We start from the raw sequence: 15,777 nt of genomic DNA on the forward strand, positions 1-15,777 counted from the left end.
AATAATGGTAACTATATTTTTATACAAACTTTCAGAAAATATAATAAAAAAAAGTCGTGTATGACCCGATTTGTATCCTATAATTTATAAATCATTTCAAAAAGTAGCTTGTAAATCAATTCTCATAATTCAACTTTTAATACAATAGATGCTTCAGTTGCATTTAAGATGCCGAAGGTGCTTGGTTTTTACTTTATAGAAAAGTACATGCGGAAATATTACGGTTGGCCCACTTCGCAAGTATTCCGAGGTTTTGCCTCCACAATTTTGATCATGAACATTAATAATGTTATTTCAAATATATACTATAAATGTTCTAGTGAATGTACCATTTGATTTACTGGTATTGTGTTGCTATTTAGGCGAATTATTGGTAGCACATACAGAAAATCTTAAGAAGATAATTGATAACATAAATTTAACAAGAAATAAAAAACGAAATTTTATCAAATTGCAACCTGTTGTCATGTATAATCAAAAGATTTTCAGGTATTTTAATTTCAAAGAGTATTTACAGAAGCTTTATGATGTGAAATGGTTTTAGGGTGTGTCAGTGTGTTATTGATTATTGTACCAGCTTTCTATTACCAGCAAAAGTATTTATTATAATTTTGTTAACTATTGCAACTACATACTAAATTTGCTCTGGTATGTCATGCTGTTGGAGAACGACTTACTAACGCGGTATGAACAATTCTTTAAACCTAACTAAAAACAATGTTTTTAATTTGTATATAATAGGTGTGCAGTGTGGCGGAAACCGTGCATAACATGACCTGGTACGATGCTGATGTATCAACACAAAAAGACGTTTTAATCTTAATTAGTTTGAATCAAAAGGCATTAAAAGTGGAATTGCCTTTTATTCGTGAATTAGCACATGAAGCTGCAGCAATGGTATGAGTTATTTCAGTTAAGACAATTTAAAAATAATAAAATTGGGGTTATGTTGCAGGAATTCAAAAAGGTTTATGTTTTTTACAACTGGATATTAAAAGTTACGAAGCAAAGAAACTTTTAAAATAATACAATTTATATTTAGATGTTAATGTTTATACCACAATATTAAAAATAAAGTTTATTACAATAAAACTTGTTTTATACTATGTTTATTCACAGTGACTCACATAAATGATCCCACTAAGCGATAGCACAAAAAAAACAATGTTAAATAAATCAACAAAAACGAAAAATGTTTATTAAATAGAATAATGTAGAAAATATACTTGTTAATAATAAAACAAGGAAAAGGTTTTATTTATATTATGCCTTACGTCACTACATAAACAAAACAAGAAAAATAATACAAATTAAGAGAACTTTATTAAATTATTTATGTTTTGTAGGATTTCCCTTGGCCGATAAAACAGCTGTCAACCTTTTTGGTATGGAGTTGACCAAATTTTGGGTATTTGTCGAGGATATATTTGCCCATTCTTCTTCCAACGCTTTAATGAGCTCTGGTTTGGTTTCTTGGATGTTCAATTGGGTTTAGGTCCATTTTATTTGCGGACGATTATTCGTCCATCGCTTCCAAATATATTAAACTAACTTTCATCCACAAAAATAACTTTGTTCTAATAATCAATATCCTTTTCAATCATAGTTTTTGCAAACTTTAAGCGAAATTTATGATTTCTTTCGTTTATAAAGAATTTTTTTCGGGCACTTCTACTATTATATCCTGTACTTCTGATAGCGCCGCGTATGGTTTCAGGATATACACATTTTTCTCCGTTATTTTCTAACTTAGTCGCAAGTTTAGGAGCACTTAAGCGATAATTTTTTTTAATAACACTTTTTTCAGCGTCATTTAAAATATTTCTCGCGCCACTTCTTGGTTTATTTGTCATCCTACCTTCATCTTTAAACCGCTTTATTATATCATGTATATCGATTAACAGCGACTAATCTTCACAATTTTAGAAATTTTCCGAATCGATTTTCCTATTCATGATGGCCAATAACCAACTTTCTTATTTGAATAGTCGCTTGTATTCTTTTCTGTGCTATTGTTGTAAAAGGTACAAATAATATTGTTGTTTTCACACAAATTTAGTATTCTGTGTATATGTAGTTAATTTAGTTAGAGTAGCAAATCATGTGTCTGATGATTTGTGTGTATAATTTCACAGTCTATCCGATTTTATTTATTTTCAAAATGTAAGTTTACAGAAAATTTTACTAAATTATTGAAGGAAATGTCTCTAAGAATATACTAAATACACTAATTGTTACTAATGAGATCTGATTGGTTTAAATTTCAATTTTTCAACAAGGATTAAAAGGTTTAAAGAAAATCCAATGTACTACAACTATCAGGAAATGTATTTAAGAAATATTTACCTAATACATTTAAAATCTCCACATTACAAAAGGTTAAGATATGAATTAATTACAATCCTATTAAGAAAAACAAAGATTAATTTTAAATAAATAAAACTATAATACCTGGGGATTACACATTTAATTTTAGGAGGAAAAAAATAAACTATATGATTATAAAACGTAAATAATTAACTCTATGTAACTTTAAATTGAACAAACCTTTTGTACTTTTGATTCACCCAAAAGTTCTAATTCATTAATCTTCCTAATCAAACGATAACCTCCCTAATTAGTGACTAACAATAAGATATGAAAAGAGAACATTTTTCCTACACATAACTATTAAGTGATTCTTATACTAATTTATTATTTATTCATTTAATTCATTAATTAATCCCTTTTTGACTTTTAATCAAAATCGTCTTCGTCCATAGTGAAATCGCTTCCAATCCCCGAATCAACGGCGTAGATCGGGCTAAAAAAGAAAAACAAATCAAATAATTTCAATGATTAATCGGATTTAAATTATTAATTGATAACATTACAAATAAAATATTATTTTAAACATATTTTTTAAATTTATTTTTTTAGGTTACTGTCAAACATAGCTGTCAAATAAACGTCAAAAATTTGGTAAGAAAATTCTAAGGTTTGTGAACCTCAATGGAATTGCATATAAATAAAACGAAACTTATTGATTAACATTTTAAATGAGAAAACATTTTTAATAAAATTAATGGAAAAGTTTCAAATAAAATAAAAATTTGACAGGTGTAATATAATAATTGCATTTAACAAATTCTTATCCAGCCGGAATGTTAGTTGGAGCTTTTATATATATATATATACCCTTTGTTTATAGAGAATATGATATACTCTATAAACAATGATATACCAAATCCAACCTGTATTCTAATGGTTCGGATCTTTGCTGAATAATTCCAAAATATCACCAACAGATGGCGCCACATGAATTCAATTTTTAGTATGAGATTTTCATTTCTACTTTTCTATGGTTTAATACTAAATCTTTTTATTATTTCGAAACTTACTTAATGGCTCTGCACGTGAAGAAAACGATCCGTTTGAGCTTTCGATTGTAGAAGAAATAATTAAAGCTCCAAAGACAGCCATCTTCTCCAAAAGGATCTGACCCCAAATCGGGATTGTAAGAATAAATATCACATTCGTTGAGGGCGATTTCGTCTTCTACGGCGGCCCATAATTGTTGTCTCATCGCTCGGAATTGTTCCCCAACGGTTGCACTTAAATTCGTGTCTATTGCATTCGTTACCCATTGTAATGATGGTTCTTTGCTGAATTCGTGACTCTGATATTAAATAAAAATTAGTTTAAAATTAATTTAATTAAGCTTAATTTAACCTCAATATTTTTATGTCAAGGTTGATGTGTAATTTGTTGATTTCTTTTTTTATTTAAAAGAGAAAGTTAAAATAAAATTAATGATTACCTTAGCATCCAAGAAATCATAATCTGGAAAAGCTGAGTTTAATGTAGCGATTAAGTAAAACAAAGTTTTCCTGCTAATAGTGTCACAAAGAGGTCCCTCTTCGTCTCCAGAGATGCTCCTGCTATATTGAGAATATCCAGGGGAAAGTTGTGGGGGTGATAGAGCTTGTAAATCGTTAGGATGGACTCCTTCGGAATTAAACCTTTTGTACATGGCTTTGTCACCGCCAGCCATTTTACAGGAATAACTCTCAATGCGACCAAATATCTTGCTGTCGCCTGTTTCAATGCTTAAAGCATTGTTTATAGCTTCAAAACGAGTACTTTCCAATAACTTCATGTTGATTGGGTTGATCCACAAAAAACAAATCTTAAAAATTAAAGTTTCTCAAATTTGCAAGATTGGGATAATCTGTTTATTTAAGCCAACAAAAATACGCTGCACATTGCACTGAAAAGTTTTTGAACATTGCCGTGGGGTGTATGAATATACCTTTTCTCTTTGAATGGATAAGACAATATAATGGGAGTAACGTGAATTTTACTGCTTTCTTACTTAACAAATGATTTGGGCACATTACAAAAAAAGTAAGTTTTTTTGACAAGAGTTTGCTGGTAATTTCTTTAACCGAGTATTTTTTCTTGTTCTGTTTTAAATCGGCTAAGTACTGTCCTTGATTGTAGTAGCAAAGGGCTTGACAAGTTTTGGGCGAGTCCACTACAGGAAGGTCACACACTAAATCACCTCTTTAACCTTTTGCTAGTGTTCAGAACTATCCATCTCACCAACCATGATCACCAAACTTATTAATCACACTTTTTCAAATCGAATTCGGGGAAAAACTCTTTAATTAAACCACTTTTTCACTTGAATTAAGACAGAGACTCAATTTGACAGTAGTGTATTTTGTACACAAATAGATTATGGATGTAGTACCAACCTAAAAAGTTTAAGCTCACTATAAATCAATCGATTTTCGTTTTAATATATATAAATTTTACATTATTATTTTAAACCATAAATTTATAAACGATTTTTAATGATTGTATAGTGGATGTTTATTATTTAAAATTCGTTTTAGTGAAGTTGATTTTGTTGATTTTAAGTTGCCTATTCTGCGAAATAGGTCGCGGTTTTTCCTTTGTTTCACAATAGCGGTATTTTTGACCTGCGCCAGTTGTTTTGCACTCTGCTTGAGCGATAAAGATAAACTAATTGCGTTCGGCGAGAGTTCATTTACTCCACTGATCTGCCGCAAATATTTTTATTATCATTACTAAGATAGTTCGAAACTTTAAAATAGGTTCAACGTCATAAAATCGTACATGCTTTGTTGTTTTTTCTACTTTATATAGATTTCAATGATTAATCAGATTTAGATTATTAATTGATAACATTACAAATAAAATACTAATTATAAACATATTTTTTATATAAACAATTTATTTTTTTAGGATACTGTCAAATAGTTGTCAAACGAAATGTCAAAAATCTTCTAAGAAAATTCAAATTCTAAGGTTTGTGAACCTCAATGGCACTGCATATAAATAAAACGAAACTAATTGATTAACATTTTGAATGGGATAACATTTTAATGAAAATTAATGGAAAAGCTTCAAATAAAATAATGTTATAGTTCGCAACTTTAAAATAGGTTCAACGTCATAAAATCGTAAATGCTTTGTTGTTTTTTCTACTTTCTATAGATTTCAATGATTAATCGGATTTAGATTATTAATTGATAACATTACAAATAAAATATTAATTATAAACATTTTTTAAACAAACATTTTATTTTTTTAGGTTACTGTCAAACAGTTGTCAACGAAATGTCAAAAATCTTCTAAGGTTTCTCATGGGTTTCTCTAACGACATTGCAAATAAATAAAACGAAACTTATTGATTAACATTTCAAATGGGAAAACATTTTCATGAAAATTAATGGGAAAGATTTAAATAAAATAATGTTAAAGTGTGAAATTTGAGGAAAATTCTGTGGAGTGGGGATGAAAAGTTTGTTTTTAATGTCAAATTTGACAGAATGCAATAAACTTAACCTCAACACTTTTGAATCTGTTCAATACATAAGTTATTATCCTTATTATTATACATAATCGTAACTAAACTAATGTAAAAATTTTATGATTTAAGAACTTTATGACTTTTTGTTTTTATAAATAAACAATACTCAGGTTTTCTATGTTAACTTAGCAAAATATCAGGAAGTAACATTTGATGTAACACAAACTCCACATACATAATATATCATTCAACTTTTAAGTTGAACAAGCATTAACAATATGGAATACATCCTTGTATTGATACATACTGAGAGGAGATTTTAAACATATCCACTAGGGATCCACTGCAGAGTGTCTTAGACTAATGTAAGATAGCTTCTGGGAACACCTTTAGAGGATGTTTAACTCAGCCACAAGCAACCTCTGCTTTATAAATCATGAGATCTGCAACTTTAAATACAATTAAGCTTGGTTTTGTGTTCTAAATGATATTTGATGGGAAATAGATTTCATCATTGACATGTTTATAATAAACCAACAAGGAAATAAACAAAGTTTTCAAAGATCAAAGAGGGGCATTTGAAATAATTATCGCGTTATCAGTAAAATAGTGGGTTACAAATGTACTCCTTGGCATTATAAATTATAAATAACACCAGCTGCAGCGACGCTTTGTTGAGTTGATCTACTTTTGAAGGCAAACAAACATCACTCTCTTTGCAATCCTTTAATATTTATCAAGTTGGTTGCTATTATCGACGAAACGATGACCCCTTTGAAGGTGAAAAAATCTTAAAATCAGAAACGATAGTATTTAAGAATGCGTTAAAGTTTTATTTGGTGGGATAATGAAGAAATTGTTTAATTTGGGTCTTTTAAAATAGAGAAAATCTTTTTTATCACCACATTATTTTCACCTCAGCACTCAAAAAACATCAATTTGAAGAGGCGGTCCGAGCTGAACTGCGGTACTATAATTAAACTCGAAGTCTCGAGCAAAGTTCCGAGAGCGCCGGTAGCAGCTACTCGAAAATTTTTAGTGCCTTTCAGTTAGTGCCTCGGTTGAAACCGTTAAACAAGCGCACCCAATTCCTAAAAAACTTATACAATAACTTAAAAAATATCTTTAATTGAAAGAGTATCAAAAAAAAATTTGCCCCTCGTTTGCGAGGTTCTAAGAAAACATGGTGATCGCGAACGGTTTATTACTATTTATAAGTTCAACCAAATATATCCTGTGAGTAATGGTAGACGAGCCACGTGTTCGCTTCGACAACGATTCAACGTAGTTTTGCACTTTCCAAAATGAATAGTTTAATAATATTTCCATTACGATTTTTTTTAATATAGTAAAACAATAATATGAATGAACTGGAACCAAACTTGGAAAAACAACAACAAAGTGCTGCTGCCGCGAAGAGGAACAGCGGTTTATTTTCGATTTTGAAATGGTTTAAAGGTTCAAATTCATCAAGGGAATCGGTGAATTCCGACTCTTCTTTGGGAGGCTCAACGTCGAGCTGTGATAGCGTCGATTCTACGAATAGCACAGGAACCGTTGCTTCTTTTTCCTTCGTACCACCGCACGCCTACAAAACGCAAATCGTGGAAAGGTGCGTTCAGCAGGAACCGGAAACCGATACATACAAAGCTAGAGTTAAACAAAGGGAAAAAGTTAAGGAAAGAGACAAGAATTTAACGCTAAGAAAAAAATATAACTTATTTTTTAATCGTGATACTTTATTAAAGCCAAGCAAAAACGACGAAGATAACAGCAAAAGTTTACCTTTGATGACCAAAAAAGAGATGAGTGAGGAGGAAAGGATTCATCGAAGAACTGCAAGTGAATCGTCGAAAATTAAAAAAGCTGGAGCGTATTGTCACGTTAAAGGTAAACGAAAAGCCCCGGCCCCTCCAAGTTTATTGCAAACTCAAGATAATTCAGAAGAAGGCACAACTAGTTGGAGGAGAAAAAAAAGAGTTGCCCCAGCACCTCCAAAAGAATCTAAAAAAACTAAGGAAAAACAAGATGGAAAATACGAAACGATTCAATATGTTGATTCAGATGTGCTTTTTAACGATTCATTAAAGTTAGAACACGGAATTTTAAAACCAGCTAAAGACCAGACTACAACATCGAATGAAAAATTATCAACCTCACCGAATTCGAGTCACGTGGAAGCTCCAGTATCTCCTCGCCCGTGGTACAAACGAAACTCTGCGGTGCCAAGAAGAGAAAACGTTCCGGAGACTTCGAGGAACTCGACATCGTTGGATCTAAATATAGACGAATCCAGAATAGATAGGAAAAAGGACGACAAACGTAAGTCCGGACTCTCATTTTTAACTAACATCAGTGAATTGGATAGGGAGGCGACGGAAATCATGAAGAAGGAAAAGGAAGAGTCCTCAGTAAGTGAAATGCCGGCGTTCATGAGGCCCAAACAAGAAACGTCCACAAACAGCGTTGATAATAATAATACTTTAGTGTCGCCGAAACGGAAATCGGCCAAAGATCTAATAGCCAAATTTAATGCCATCACAAATGTAACTAAAGTGACTGTGAATCCGTTCCAAAAAAATAAAGATTATTTCGGGAAATCATCAAAGGACCAAAAGAAAAATGTTAGAAAAGGTGGAAACGATACGGTTTTGAATCCATTAATGAAATCGGAAAGTGCAAGTGCGATTAAATCGAATACTCCTAAAGCCGACAGAAAATCATGGAATTGTCCCAAATGTTCGATTCAAAACGAATATTGGAGAATAATTTGCCACGTTTGTTCGACGATTAAACCATACTTCGACGATTTAGCTTTACCATCATCATCCAAAAACTCACCAGAAAAAAACGTTGAAATCAAACCGGACGGAATTAACAAAAACTTTCTTCAAAGACCCAGCGAAATCATTACCGGTCAATTAGAACGATCTAAAACGCAAATTGGATTTACAGCTTTATCACGTTATAATGAACAGAAAGATAGAAGGATTGAAAAATCTGTTTCTGTAGATGAAACTAAGAATAAAAATAAAGAAATCAAAAGTAAAGAAATTAAAAATAAAGAAATCAAAAATAATGAAATTAAAATTGATGATGCTAAGGAGGGAGAGAATAAATTGGGTGATAATAAAAGGGAGGAACGTGAAAAACTTATTAAAATGTTGATTGAGATGAAAAATTCGCTGCCCAAAAGAAAATTAAATTCGAATAAGGATAATAAAAGGACAAGTATTATTGAGGAGGGGTTGGAAATGTTGGATAATGAAGCTAAAATGAAAGAAAAAGGTGTTCAGAAAGATATGCAAAAAGATATTGAGAAGGATTTGGGAAAGGATGTTGAAAAAGAGTTTCAAAAAGTTATTAAGAAAGATGTTCAAAAAGATATTCAAAAAAATGTTCAAATAGGAATGCAACAAGGAATTATAAAAGAAATGATTAAAGAAGAGAATATTGAAAAGGAAATAAATGAAAATAATCAATTGGAACAAACGGAAGAGGAGAAAAAGGTAAAAGAAATCTTGTTTTCTAAAGATGTTGGGTTTAAAATTAAACAACCAGATAAAACAAACAAACCAACTTTTTCAAACTTTTTATTAAACGGTCAAATAAAAAATGCAAATCCAACCAAGAACGCAAAAGAAACTCCACAATTTGTCAATGGAAAATCTTTAAAGGAACAATTTTTTAAAGAAAATATATCAAACGAACAACCTGTTAAAGAGCAGCATCAAATGAACGAAATTTTAGAACCAAATAAAGCAGAATTAATCTTAGTAACTCAAGAAACAATTTATGAAAATATAAAAATGAAAAAAACTGAAGCTCCAAAACCATTAAAAGTGTCGAGTTCCGCTCAAACAAGTGCGGTTGTTCGAAAAGTTCTTCCAGAATCGGTGAGTGGAGCAATTAAAAAAGACGGAAGGTTCGAATTAATGAAAGCAAAAGATTTTGCGGAGAAAACCGTAAATCTTCCCGATCACGTTTACGCTAATTTGGCCGCGAAAGATAACATGTCGCTCTTTGTAAATATGCCGAAAAAATTTGCCGAATTAAAAGATAACCTTTTAAAAACGGAAATTTCGAATACGGATACTTTGGAAATAAATCGTCTGTTGAGAAGGTTAGAGACGGCGATAGCTAAAGGGGAAATGACCGATGCGGCTATTTACGCGAGGGATTTGGCCCAATTAAAAGTTAATTGTTCGGTGATACGGCAAAAAGAGAATAAAGCTGAGGTTGGAAAAAGACTTGGAGAGTTTCTGTAAGTTAAAAAAATTTCTTTTTAATATTTGAGTAATTTTAATTTTTTTTAGGGTGAATATGTTTGTTGAAGATCGATTATCTCATAGGGGCCCGTTCCCTATCAAGGTAATCGCAGAACAAACAGTCGGAGAATTAAAAATCCAAGTTGAGAAGGAATTCGAAATTCCAACTGCCGTTCAACGATGGATTCTTGGAAAAGAATTAGCTACCCAAGATGGTAGCACTTTAAAAGACCATCATGTTACAACGGAGGGGTGCCCGATTTTTTTGTATTTAGTGGCCCCAACAAGAGGTAAATACAAATTCGTTATTTATAAATAAATATACGGGAAATATAATATAATTATATTTTTCAGATTCTAAAGTAATAGAAGAAAAGAAACTTCCAGAAGAGAAACCAATAAATAAAAAGGAAGATCCTCCCAATAAACAAACAACGGATTTAGTAAAACCACAAATAGTCGATTACAAAGTAAAACAACCACCCAAAAACTTGGAAAACATAAAAATCGACATTACAATAGAAGAAAAGCAAATTTCTAAACCTTTAAATACAGTTCCTACTCAAAACGAAGCTTCTCCTTCCGCGTCATCATCATCAATCCTAACGGAAAACACAAAACATTTAAAAACATTTTCTGATGATGATGACGACGATTATGACTGCAAAACTTTGAAGCCGTTAATAAAAGATTGGGAGTGTAGAATGTGCACGCTTTTAAATCCCATTACAAGTAATATTTGCGCGGTGTGCGCTTTTGTTAGGCCAACAATCGCGCCGAGAGGGGCTAAAAAGAAAGCACCACAACCTATGGAAAGAAAAAAACATAAAGAAGAAATTCCAGTTCAACATTACCAACAATTAGTTAATTTAGACAGTACGGATTTAGTGGAAAATACCGAAAAATTCGAATGTGTTATTTGCATGATAGAAATTGAGAAGGGCGAAGGGGTTACATTGAGAGAATGTTTACATCAATTTTGTAAATTATGTCTTGCACATACCATTAAATTTACTGAAGAGGCTGAGGTGAAATGTCCGTATCGAGACGATCAATATTCTTGTGATATAGCTTTACAAGATAGGGAAATAAAAGCTTTAGTTTCACCGGATATCTATGAACAATTTTTAGCACGTTCTGTTACTCAAGCTGAAAATAGAACCGAAAAATCTTTTCATTGCAAATCGCCCGATTGCAAAGGATGGTGTATCTTTGAAGATAATGTTAATGAATTTCGATGTCCAGTTTGTAAAAAAGTTAATTGTTTAACATGTCAAGTAAGTTGATTAATATGATTTCGAATTGAAGCTGGAACTAACAGTAGACCTAGCACAAATAAATGTTTCTAGGTCTAGTGTTAGTTTTAGTTCAATTAATACACCGGCCATAAAAGTTTTTGTACTTATAACAATTTTTTTATTAAAGGCTATTCATACTGGTTTAAATTGCAAACAATACCAAGAAAGAATGAACGATGCATCTGCAATTGATGAGGATGCAAAAAGAACTCGAGAAATGTTAGAAGAAATGGTAAATAAAGGAGAAGCATTAAATTGTCCTGCTTGCCAAGTGATACTAATGAAAAAATGGGGCTGTGATTGGGTTAGATGTTCGATGTGTAAAACAGAAATTTGCTGGGTAACAAAAGGACCCAGATGGGGACCCGCCGGAAAAGGCGATACCTCCGGAGGTTGTAAATGTGGTGTAAACGGAGTGAAATGTCATGCCCAATGTAATTATTGCCATTAAATTATTTATTAAACACGCCACATTGTACCAATTTTACCATTTAGATTAAGCATTTTTATAATACATAAGCTGATTCAAAGATTGTTTTACTAATATCACTCTTTTTTATACATAATGTGTTCAGCTAGAAGTTATTAATTTAAATAATGCATACATAATAAATCTAGTCTTTACTAGTCTTTGTACGTTTTTTTAATAGTGAATGAGGTTGGGATTGTAAAGTTTTTATTTAAATGATAATGAATTTTCTGTGTATTTGCGTGAAAGAACTACAATAAATAAAATATATATATGTACAAATTAGTTTTAATTTTATTGTAATTAAAATATAAATCTTTCTGTCAGTTAAAATTAGGGAAATTTGAAATTTCAACCTAATTCAATTTAACACCAAATTTATTTTAAAATCCTAAAAAAGAAATGAATAAAACGTAAGATAATATGAAAAATTACTTAATTTAAAAAGATTACAAATTAAATAAATCGATAAAACGAATTTTTAAAAAAATTTGAAATATCTAATTTGTCGTTGTATAAGTTGGCAACATTTTTGGCTCGCTTCCACTCTAATCTATTCCCGATTGTTTTGTTAGGTTATCTTTCTGTCAATTAATATCATTAACCGTTATAGTTATAAGCATATAAAATTTATTATAGCGTAAATTTAACTAAGTATATAAACAATGGGTGAAGCTCTCACTAATAAACGAAAAAGTCGCCTAGCGGTTTTCGAACATCTTCCAACAGATTCAAAAAAGGTTAAACGTGATGGAAACTCGGCTCCTTCAACAGAATGTCGTATGATTATAAACGAAGAAGAACTACAGGTATTTAATTTTATAGTACAAAAATTTAAACATACTTATTCTAATTTTTCTAATTGATAGACTTTGATTAAACCTCGAAATAGAGGTGTTCGCTTGGTGGAAGAACCCCTACAACTATTGTGCAAGTGGACTGATTGCACAGATTCGTTTACAGATTATAGTAGTTATATGAAACATGTAAATAATCACGTTCTTTATTTGGAAGCAAGTGGTTCGAAAGTATTAAAATGTTTATGGGGAAAATGCGATATAACCATAGATAATATAATGGGTTTATTAAAACATGTCAGTTTTCATGCGTATCACAACAAATTAAAAAGTATTGGTGAAAATATGGTTGGTAGATTAAAACTACCTAAATGTTATAAATCCGAAGAATTTACTGTTCCCGGTGATTTACCTGATTTTAATTGCGATTGGGGGACTTGTGATAAATATTTCGTTTCTATTAATGATTTTCAATTTCATATTAAGTTGCATGTCAATGCTAATCCCAAGTATTGTAAGAAAGGCGAATCAATTGATTGTCAATGGAGAGGTAAAAAAGAAAGATTTAATTTAAATTTTATATATATTTTATATATATCTTTTTATTTAGATTGTAAACTTAAATTATCTTCTCAATATAAACTCTCAGATCATATGAGATCTCACACTAAAGAAAGAGTAGTTGCTTGTCCCACTTGTGGAACTATGTTTGCAACTAAAACAAAGTTTTGTGATCATCGAAAAAGACAATTACCGTTAGAGTGTAAGTAATAAAATATTAAAGGGTAAAAAAAAGTTTATTAATTTTGTTTTAGTGCAAAGTTATCAATGTTCTCAGTGCTCAAAGCTTTTCTCAACTGAACGTTTATTAAGAGATCATATGCGAGCACATATAAACCATTACAAGTGTAATTTTTGTGATATGACTTGCCCAAAGCCTTCAAATTTAGCCAAACATATTAGGTTTCGTCACATGAATGAAAGGCCATTTAAATGTAATCTTTGTAAACACTCGTAAGTCCTTAATTTTTTTAAATACTCCCTATGTTCAAAAATAAGTGTCAGATTTATTTCAAAATTAATTTATTGAAACTTAACTACAAATATCGTTTCTAAGAAACTTTTGATGGTCATTTAAGTATTGAATTGATGATGTCTTTTACATGTTGATAAAGCCCAAATTCAAAATTTATAGAAACTGGAAGCCTACCCCTTCTCTGTAAATGATCTTTATTCATATTATTCATGCTTTGTAATTATTGCCTCCTTCTATTTTCATGGTTTCTAATACATTGTTGGTGTGAAAATAAAATCTTATTTAAAGTACCCAACCTCAATTTGGAATAGGCTTTTTCAACAGCAAGAATTAATTAGTCTACAGTTTTGCAAGCCAATTGTTGGTGCAATTGTATCCTATTGGGTGGTTGACATAACATTTTGATTTTGAACCCAGTTCTATTTGAAGCTTCATTAAACTCATTGTCACTAGGAAGAATGTGTGGTTTAGCGTTGTCTTGCTGGATTTAAATTCTTTGGCAACGACCGAACCTTGGTCATTTTGCTTGAATTTTGGGCAACAATTATCCAATAATTATGTTCTTATACTCTTCTCTAGTGACATTAGAACCTCTTCCGTTTCAATGGTCCCAGCTGTCCAATTTTTACTGCTCTGTTTAGCAGGTTCCAAAAACACAAAAGGCCAAATGCCAAGTTTTCCATCGAAATTCGTGTTTTTACATGGGCTAAGAACATTACTTTGTGAGAAAACGCTTACTTTTCAAGGTCCGTTAACGATTTTCGGGCTTGATTCCAAATTCGGCTTGTTGAAATGTTAAATTTGTTCGCTATCATTTTAATTGAACCTTATTTGAGTTTGCTATTCTTACTCAATTTTAATGACGCATGATAAACGACTTGCCTTGTGTTGTCTCTTCCATTATTTTCTTAAACCGGATCTTTATGTGAGGTCTTGAAAAGTCACGTTTTTTGAAGACTTATACTGTAGGAAAAATTACAAAACTTTTTAATGGCAGTGAAAAACTTAACCTTTAATAAGTGTTCTACGTTTAAAAGCAAAGACCTTTTTCTTAATTTTTGAAAAAAATCTGTGTGGGACACTTATTTCTGGCACTGGAGTATTATTTATCAAATATTTATTTTTATTAGATGTGTCTCAAAGGATCATTTAGAACAACACTTAACAACTCATTGTGGTGAAAAATTAATGGCTTGTGATGAATGCGATTTTCGCTGTCGATCACTTTATGGATTAGAAAGACATTATCAAAAAGAACATGGAAATGTACGTTTATGTAGCCAAAATTATCGCAATTATCTTTGTATAAATATTCATACATCACTAGTATATCTTTTTTTTTAAGGGTTGGACACATTTTTATGAATGCCACTGTTGTTTAAAAAGATTTAGTCGTGGAAATCAATTAACAAAACATTTAATCAGCGTTCACGATTATCATTGGCCTTCAGGACACTCAAGATTTCGTTACAAAGAAGACACCGACGGAATTTTAAGATTACAAACTGTAAGGTATGAAAGTTTAGAGGTAACACAAGAGATGATTGAGTCGAACAATCAGAATTCGACTACCGATCCGAAAAGAGCATCGAAACATTACGTTTTGATGACTTCGGAAACTGGCGAGGAAAAAGTGGTTTGTTCCACTGATAACAATGTTGTAATAACAATAGCCGACGTTGACGCTAAAGGACACGTTGTCAAATCGGAAACGATGGAATCGAATGAGATGTGTGTTAAAAATGATGTTCGTTTGGTTAAAAAGGAAACTGTGTAATTTCTTACAATTTTTTTATTGTGTTAATATAACAGTTTAAGTCAAGATGGCAAAATGTATTAATGCTTTTAAAGTAACAGTTCCACAAGTATTCCTTACTACCATATTGACTCATTCCTTACTTCATTTTCTAATACTTTTTCCCCACGACCGACGTTCTGTCCTAGATTGTGCTAATCCACCAGGTTGAAGGGGGTCGCCTTGTTCCTCTTTTGTTCTTCGTCTGTCGCATAAACTTAATAGCAAACTTAAATCCAAAGATTTAACTTATCTAAATATATTTGGATTGGAAGTTAAAAAAGAAATTTTAA

At 31.2% G+C, this 15,777-nt stretch overlaps 3 protein-coding genes across 5 annotated transcripts; 2 read left to right on the top strand and 1 right to left on the bottom strand.

Moving 5' to 3' along the window:
* Nucleotides 1-2,307: 2,307 nt before the first annotated feature.
* LOC111427859 (repressor of RNA polymerase III transcription Maf1) lies at nt 2,308-4,734 on the bottom strand. The gene is made up of 3 exons (XM_023063201.2): nt 3,800-4,734; nt 3,381-3,658; nt 2,308-2,803 (listed from the first exon to the last, which is right to left on the bottom strand). Exons 1-3 carry the CDS (start codon nt 4,136-4,138, stop codon nt 2,737-2,739), a joined length of 684 nt encoding a protein of 227 aa, XP_022918969.1. The 5' UTR covers nt 4,139-4,734; the 3' UTR covers nt 2,308-2,736.
* A 258-nt stretch (nt 4,735-4,992) lies between these two features.
* LOC111427931 (uncharacterized protein PF3D7_1120000-like) lies at nt 4,993-12,017 on the top strand. Of its 3 annotated transcripts, XM_071196422.1 has the most exons (6): nt 4,993-5,120; nt 5,254-5,471; nt 5,603-10,085; nt 10,138-10,379; nt 10,444-11,366; nt 11,515-12,017. In XM_071196422.1, the coding sequence occupies exons 3-6, from the start codon at nt 7,183-7,185 to the stop codon at nt 11,836-11,838; spliced, it is 4,392 nt and encodes a 1,463-aa protein (XP_071052523.1). In that variant the 5' UTR covers nt 4,993-5,120; nt 5,254-5,471; nt 5,603-7,182; the 3' UTR covers nt 11,839-12,017. The 3 variants fall into 3 exon arrangements, with proteins under 3 accessions (XP_071052523.1, XP_071052524.1, XP_071052525.1); XM_071196423.1 differs by having other exon boundaries at nt 4,993-5,316; XM_071196424.1 differs by lacking the exon at nt 5,254-5,471.
* A 405-nt stretch (nt 12,018-12,422) lies between these two features.
* Nucleotides 12,423-15,511, top strand: LOC111427890 (Histone H4 transcription factor). The gene is made up of 6 exons (XM_023063248.2): nt 12,423-12,665; nt 12,726-13,203; nt 13,264-13,416; nt 13,469-13,667; nt 14,820-14,955; nt 15,035-15,511. Exons 1-6 carry the CDS (start codon nt 12,522-12,524, stop codon nt 15,464-15,466), a joined length of 1,542 nt encoding a protein of 513 aa, XP_022919016.1. The 5' UTR covers nt 12,423-12,521; the 3' UTR covers nt 15,467-15,511.
* The last annotated feature ends 266 nt before the right edge of the window (nt 15,512-15,777 follow it).

This window comes from Onthophagus taurus, chromosome 6, assembly GCF_036711975.1.
Source record: "Onthophagus taurus isolate NC chromosome 6, IU_Otau_3.0, whole genome shotgun sequence".
Lineage (NCBI taxonomy): Eukaryota > Metazoa > Arthropoda > Insecta > Coleoptera > Scarabaeidae > Onthophagus > Onthophagus taurus.